The 8401-nt window shown below is 36.6% G+C and overlaps 1 protein-coding gene across 1 annotated transcript in view; it reads left to right on the top strand.

Moving 5' to 3' along the window:
• Nucleotides 1-8401, top strand: part of GPD2 (glycerol-3-phosphate dehydrogenase 2) — a 166204-nt gene that overhangs the window by 122580 nt on the left and 35223 nt on the right. Inside the window, exons 7-8 of the mRNA XM_019636862.1 lie at nt 168-332; nt 1396-1540. Of these exons, the coding sequence (XP_019492407.1) occupies nt 168-332; nt 1396-1540 (310 nt within the window). The remainder of the gene's footprint in view (nt 1-167; nt 333-1395; nt 1541-8401) is intronic.

The raw sequence follows: 8401 nt of genomic DNA, 5'->3' as shown, positions 1-8401 counted from the left end.
AGAGTGACCATGTATTTTTAAATCATGCCCTCTAGGGCTGACCAGCCATCACGTCTATTCTGGGTGACAGGGACAGATGTGACATATCTGTTGTGACACACTTCTGTACCACCAGTCTGTGGCTCGAGGTGACTCCTGTCCCTCCTCTGCTGCTTTCCCTGCTGCAGGACAGCACAACGACGCTCGGATGAATGTTGCCATCGCGCTCACTGCTGCCAGGTACGGGGCTGCCACGGCCAATTACATGGAGGTCGTGAGCTTGCTGAAGAAGACAGACCCCCAGACGGGAAAGGAGCGTGTGAGCGGCGCACGGTGCAAGGATGCGCTCACAGGTATGCCATCACTCCGGCAGGGAGGCAGCTCTCAGCATCTTGCCTTGCCTAGCTGATGACTGAATTATAATTTTTCTGTCACTTCTCTTTTATCTAAGCCAGATTTCAGAGTCATCTTAATTATATTCCTTTTTGTCAACAATGACTGGTTTAATGTGAAAATTTTCCTGTGTGGGACTTGGCAATTTCCCCCTTTGTGTTAAATAATAATAATGATAAGGATAATAATAATAAAAAAATGCCCACAAAATTGCCACAGCTGTGAATGCATTTTCGTTTTCTTTACAGAAACATGTTATTAATAAAATTAAATAAATGTGCCAAGTTTCAAAGTATCATTTAGGCAACATAGGCAGTGCATTTACATGTCGTTAAAGTCAATCATTTTAACTTGGGTTAGATTTTCATTCTTGTACCGGGTCTGTGGCCATGTAGGCAGAGTTTCAAAATCACATTGTTTCCGTGAACAAAACCAGCACTGTGAAATATACTGAGGGTGCCAAAAAAATGTATACACGTTTTAAGCAAGCAAAAACTATTAAAATTATGCTGATGGTAACCACTTTGAGCACCTCTTGTAATTGCAGAAGTCAAACGTGACTTGTGTTCATCTTTTGTTATCAGTGTATATTGAGTATTACAATTTTAATTCAGTTTTCCCTTTCTTAAAATGTATACATTTTTTTGGCATCCTCTGTATTGTTTCCCAACAACACTGTTTACGCATTTGAATTTTAAGGAGAAAGCAGCTTATTTACTCATCCCACTTTCTTCATATTTGGCCCTTTGATGCTGGGCGTTTTGCAAAATAACTGAGAGCTGAAATGAAAAAAGAGGCCTGCCCTCTCTCCCCCTCCTTCTCCCACTATGGACTTGTTTTGGGTAAATTTACTCAGACGGGAGCCTTTGTGTGACTTTCCAATAACTCTGGCTACTCATGTCACTTAGTGTGGTATACAATATACTTCGCCATAGGTTAAGTTAATAGATGAATTAATAATCCAAAGCACCAGTGAGCAGAGAAACAAATGGGGTGTGTGATTGATGCTGCTTTCTTTCACAGGGCAGGAATTTGATGTGAGAGCAAAATGTGTTATCAATGCCACGGGACCTTTTACAGACACGCTCCGCAAAATGGATGATAAGAACGCCACAGCTATCTGCCAGCCGAGTGCCGGTGTGCACATTGTGATGCCTGGTTATTACAGGTAACTGCATTCCCACTTGGTGATTGTCGACAGAGAAGGAGGGCCACAGAGATTGTCTCTCTTTATTCTTCTAGCACAGCTTTCTTAATAATAGACGAGGAGAAATATGTGTAATCACTATGTTGTATACCTGAAACTAATATAATATGGTATGGCATCTATAATTAAAAAATAAACTAAAACAAAACAAAAAAAGGGAGAGAAATAAGTAAAGTAACTCATCTACAACACAAAATATAAACCAGACTTGGGAATTTCTTAGTTTTTTTGGCAATACTCCTCTCTAGGAATTAAGGATTTGGGATCTATTTTGTGTATTTTCTTCAGCGTACTCATCTTCAGAGATTAAGCCTTAGTGTTTTTGAATATTAATTAAAACATTAAAAATTAATTTTGCAACAATGTCCATACAGGACATTTTAATTAAAAAATTAAAAAGGTAATTTTCTAGAACACCTAAATTTGCTTGTGAAGAATCTGAAAATAAGGAGGACTCAGTTATTCTTATATTTATAACTTTTGAAATATATTTTGAAAAATATAGTAAAAATCAGGTATAATTTCTAATCTATCATATTAACAAAGATAAGCAAATAGAGCAATGGGTAGGGATAGAGATGAAATAAGAATACCTATTAACTGAAAATTAAGGTGGGTGAGGGCACATTATTCTATTTTTGTATATGTTTCAAGGTTTTAATAAATTTAAAAAGAAACATTTATATGGTTCTAGCTAAGGAATTAATAATGATTACCCTTACACTACATTTCAAAACATCTGTGGAAAAAATTCATGTGACTGTGCTAAGAGTATGGAACATATATATACCATTTTTATTTCCATATGTGGTAAATCTAATAGGTAGACTCATAATTCTGTATGAAATAGTGACTTATGCTCGCGGCATTCATTATGACATTATTGGTAGCTGAGAAACATTAGAAACCACTTCAGTTCCTAACCTTAGGAGAATAAATAAGTATATTACGGTGCATCTGAACGAGGGAATATTACATAGTCACTAAAATTATAGTTGTAAATAACTTTAATGTCCTCAGCAAACACTAATGATCCAAACATTCTAAACAATGTCAGTCTAGAATGGAGGACACAAGATTATATGTGTAATGTGATCTCAATATTATGTAAGTATATAAAGAAAAGACTTAAAAGGAAATATGTTAAATACTAATGGTGATTATCTGAAGGTAATGCGATTATGGGTTACAGGTGATTTCTAGGTAATATGTTTAGGATGTGAGTTATTGCTTCTGTTTTTTCATAAAAGACATATAAATTCTTTAATATTTTATAAAACAGATGTCCAGCTCTATTATATTTTGTTTAATATCTGCATTCTCCTAGAATGCTGTCCTGCTATGTAGTAGATAAATGCTGCTATCTTATTATCAGTTTTCCAGTAACGAAATATTCCTACAAAGTCAAAGGTACACCTAATTTGTATCAGGTACACTTCTACTAAGAAAAATATTAAAGAGATTTTCTTATCCACTAACTTCCAAGGTTTCCTTCTCATTTTCTAAATGTCTACATGTAATTGGTTGATGGTTGCTAGTATTTTTACTTAGAACTGGAGAAACCAAGGTGCTTCCAGTCTTAATAAAAATTTATGCATTGGTACTTAATAGAGTTTTAAAAACTGCTAACCAGAAGTTTAGTTCAAACAAAGAGGAGAGAAGTATACATGTGTCAATGTCTCTTGCATATAGATACGTTTTCAACAATAACTTATATACATTTATTTTGTGTCGGATTAAAAATATGCAAGGCCAGCTAGTTTATAAGTTTTTGGAGGGGTTTGTGTTTTAACATCTCTTAGAGTACAGGTGTAATACCTAAACAATAGACACATGCATTATCATAATCCTTATATTTGTTTAGATTGTACTAGATTCAGAATATTGTCTCACATATAGTTTTTTTTTTCACCACTGTTGCATGATTTCAGAGGACACTTATTCCCTATATTAATGTCACTTAATAATGACAGTTTGCTACTAACTGTTTCATTCTGTGAACCTTAGTTTGCCCATCATTAAAAGGGGAAGGAAGACATCCTGCTCTTTCATGGTACATAGACAGGAGATAGTGTGGAGAGTACGTTTTAAAGTGATACGTTGGTGTGAATTTCCTGGATTTGTTCATCATTTTACCTTTGCTAACTGTGTGACCTTGGCAAGCTGCTTCTTTCAGCATTTGGTTCTTTGTCTCCTGATAGTACCTAATTTGTATACATTTTGACAATGACCCTTTGATTACTTTTTATCTGTTTTGTTGACTGCTATATCCCTAGCTCCCTCAGTGTCTGGCCCATAAATAGTGACTGGTAAATATTTTTTGAATGAATCCTACTAACTCTTTTTGTGTTAACTTGCCCAAATTGAGATGATTGCTTTTTTATTTTTTAAGTGAAAATTTAGCATAACACCCATGAGGGAATTGTTAAGTATAGAGAAATCAAAACAGGAAAACAAAATATGATTCTTCATTTTACTACCTAGATAACTCAATAACACTTCCTTCTGATTCCTTTTAGAAAATTTATGTTTATACTTGCACAAATGTATATCCTTTTCAAATTTTTACATAAAAGAGGTCATGCTACATATATTGTTCTGGGCCAGGGGTNTAATTACAATGTAAGTTGTATGAGAGCAGAGCTCAGAAAGACCCTGTATCTTTCTCACTGTTGTATTCCCTGCATTTGTCCTTTTGCCTGACTCATAACCAAAGGTTATTACTTTTATAAGTTGATGGATACATGAATGAATATAATATCATAAAGACTATAAAAATGGCATGTAAAGGTATTATATTGACTCAGAAAAAGGAGTGAACAACTTTGCCTTGGAGGGATGCAGACAAGGGGAGATTTCCTGGGGAGATGTTTGAACCTGATCACGAACAATGAATGGTAGTGGTCCCGAGCTCCCACAATGCTATTCCAGCCAGAAGAATGAGTGTGGGCAACTGCAAGAAGATGTGACAAGACATGGATGTTCAGGGAGTTGCAAACAATTGGACAATCCTAGATAGTGAGAATAATGGGAGTAGAATTGTGGCAGGTGAGGAGGAGACCATGAAGGGCCTTTATAAATAAGTGACATACCTGATACAAGTCAAGGCAGGTGTTGCTGGGTATTGGGGCCTGCGTGCAAAATCATGACCCAAGGAATTTGTTTCCACCTCACACATTTCACTGAGGCTGATCTTGTTTACCTCCAGAAGTATTGGGATTTAGAAGCTAACTAGGGAAGCATTTCTTAGTATAAAAGTAACAGAGTATGATGAACTATACCAGTACTGTTCAATGAGATTTTATGTTAAAAAGGTATGAAAAGAAAGATTTTATATTTTCAAAGCTTAGAGTTTTATTACCAGATGATATACTAGATATTATTACTATATATCTGACCTTATTGGATTACTAGATACATGACTTTATAAAGGAATCTGTCATGTAATAAATGGGATTTCTGCCTGGTTCATTTGAACAGCGACTTCATATAGGATTTAAAATAGTTGATTTACACATAGCTTTCCAGAGACTTGTCCTGTGTGTATACCAAGGCACGCCTGGATGGATGAGAGTTTATCTACCGTACAAATATGACTTGGATTTTTTGTCTTTACCTTTAGGGTGTTTTATTGTTATGTACATACATCTACTAGAAAGATTGGGTGGGATGGGTACTCTCTTTAGTTTAGATGTATAATCTCTAAAGAGATCTATAATGGAATTTTTTGTTTAACTTCTTTGGATTCATTTAACGTTGTGGGGCATACTGCAATTTATTAAGGGAGCCCTACATTGATAAAAGTTGGTTTCTTAATGTTAACTTTAAATGTACCTACTGACCATGTTAATAGCAACGTTAGGGTCATGCTGAGTTGAAATGGATAGAAATGCTACCCTTCTTCCCACTTCTAGCTCAGCTACTGCTGTTGTCTCCTTCTACTTTCCTTCTATTAATTTTTGAATAAAATAACTTCATCCTACATGTTGAAGTTTCATGTGTGTTCTTCACTTGATACAGGATTTAATTTTGAGGGAAAGGTTCTTGGCTGATTGTATTCGTTTGGCGGTTTTAGACTAAGATGTTTGCGGGGAGGGGCAGGAGCATCTTCAGTCATTGATTCTCTCTTTATAACGTTGCCCTTTTAGCTGGAACAGATTACCTGTGTGGTGCTTCTGGCCCTGCACAGACTGAATCACAAGGAAGAAACTTTACATAAACCATTTATACTAAATGTTTGGTATGCTGGCAACATAAATCAACAACAATATTCATTACAGATTCATCCCTTTATCAGTATTATCTTGATAGAACTGATCCCAGTGTGTGGGAATCTGAACCCTGATTCAATACAGCTAGCCCCGGGTAATTAATTATTCAGGGCACAGAGAACCTGGCCCCTGCAATGTAGAGTAATTCTTCCTGGTCAGCGTTAACTCCACTGGCAATAATAAATAGAAAAAGTCTCTAGTGATGCCAGTATTTTAAAGTGATTAATCATCTTTCCCCCCTTCTCCTCCCCCTTAGTTTTCTTTAACTAGGATTTTTTCAGCAATAAATCTTTAACAATACAGGTAGGAATTGTTCTGTAATTAAATTTTGCCCTGCTTAATTTCTTACCTTTTATGTGCGATTAAAAAAATGTTACATTTTAAGGAGCACTGATCAAAATTCAAACGGAGAAAAATTCCTGTTGTAGAATACTAAGAGATTCTCTATGGAAGATTAAGCTCTTGATTTTGAATATTAGATAGAGCACATAACTCATAAAAATTGTTAATCAACACCAGTTGGGGTGTCAAATATTCTGAAGTTTTGAATTCAGAATGCATACGGTTTCCCTGTATTAGAGAAGTCTGACATATACATATGTTCCCAAACTGAGAGAATAATTACTTATGGCTTAACTTACAGATAATTGATACGAGCTCTGTAAAAAAGGGATATTTTTCCACTTTTTTTTTTGGCACTACAAAAGTGCAGTTGCCAAAGTGGCAGGTAAAATGCCTGACTGAGAGTGACCATGTATTTTTAAATCATGCCCTCTAGGGCTGACCAGCCATCACGTCTATTCTGGGTGACAGGGACAGATGTGACATATCTGTTGTGACACACTTCTGTACCACCAGTCTGTGGCTCGAGGTGACTCCTGTCCCTCCTCTGCTGCTTTCCCTGCTGCAGGACAGCACAACGACGCTCGGATGAATGTTGCCATCGCGCTCACTGCTGCCAGGTACGGGGCTGCCACGGCCAATTACATGGAGGTCGTGAGCTTGCTGAAGAAGACAGACCCCCAGACGGGAAAGGAGCGTGTGAGCGGCGCACGGTGCAAGGATGCGCTCACAGGTATGCCATCGCTCCGGCAGGGAGGCAGCTCTCAGCATCTTGCCTTGCCTAGCTGATGACTGAATTATAATTTTTCTGTCACTTCTCTTTTATCTAAGCCAGATTTCAGAGTCATCTTAATTATATTCCTTTTTGTCAACAATGACTGGTTTAATGTGAAAATTTTCCCGTGTGGGACTTGGCAATTTCCCCCTTTGTGTTAAATAATAATAATGATAAGGATAATAATAATAAAAAAATGCCCACAAAATTGCCACAGCTGTGAATGCATTTTCGTTTTCTTTACAGAAACATGTTATTAATAAAATTAAATAAATGTGCCAAGTTTCAAAGTATCATTTAGGCAACATAGGCAGTGCATTTACATGTCGTTAAAGTCAATCATTTTAACTTGGGTTAGATTTTCATTCTTGTACCGGGTCTGTGGCCATGTAGGCAGAGTTTCAAAATCACATTGTTTCCGTGAACAAAACCAGCACTGTGAAATATACTGAGGGTGCCAAAAAAATGTATACACGTTTTAAGCAAGCAAAAACTATTAAAATTATGCTGATGGTAACCACTTTGAGCACCTCTTGTAATTGCAGAAGTCAAACGTGACTTGTGTTCATCTTTTGTTATCAGTGTATATTGAGTATTACAATTTTAATTCAGTTTTCCCTTTCTTAAAATGTATACATTTTTTTGGCATCCTCTGTATTGTTTCCCAACAACACTGTTTACGCATTTGAATTTTAAGGAGAAAGCAGCTTATTTACTCATCCCACTTTCTTCATATTTGGCCCTTTGATGCTGGGCGTTTTGCAAAATAACTGAGAGCTGAAATGAAAAAAGAGGCCTGCCCTCTCTCCCCCTCCTTCTCCCACTATGGACTTGTTTTGGGTAAATTTACTCAGACGGGAGCCTTTGTGTGACTTTCCAATAACTCTGGCTACTCATGTCACTTAGTGTGGTATACAATATACTTCGCCATAGGTTAAGTTAATAGATGAATTAATAATCCAAAGCACCAGTGAGCAGAGAAACAAATGGGGTGTGTGATTGATGCTGCTTTCTTTCACAGGGCAGGAATTTGATGTGAGAGCAAAATGTGTTATCAATGCCACGGGACCTTTTACAGACACGCTCCGCAAAATGGATGATAAGAACGCCACAGCTATCTGCCAGCCGAGTGCCGGTGTGCACATTGTGATGCCTGGTTATTACAGGTAACTGCATTCCCACTTGGTGATTGTCGACAGAGAAGGAGGGCCACAGAGATTGTCTCTCTTTATTCTTCTAGCACAGCTTTCTTAATAATAGACGAGGAGAAATATGTGTAATCACTATGTTGTATACCTGAAACTAATATAATATGGTATGGCATCTATAATTAAAAAATAAACTAAAACAAAACAAAAAAAGGGAGAGAAATAAGTAAAGTAACTCATCTACAACACAAAATATAAACCAGACTTGGGAATTTCTTAGTTTTTT

Source organism: Hipposideros armiger, unplaced genomic scaffold, assembly GCF_001890085.2.
Source record: "Hipposideros armiger isolate ML-2016 unplaced genomic scaffold, ASM189008v1 scaffold_30, whole genome shotgun sequence".
NCBI lineage: Eukaryota > Metazoa > Chordata > Mammalia > Chiroptera > Hipposideridae > Hipposideros > Hipposideros armiger.
This window is presented reverse-complemented; position numbering and strand designations above follow the sequence as displayed.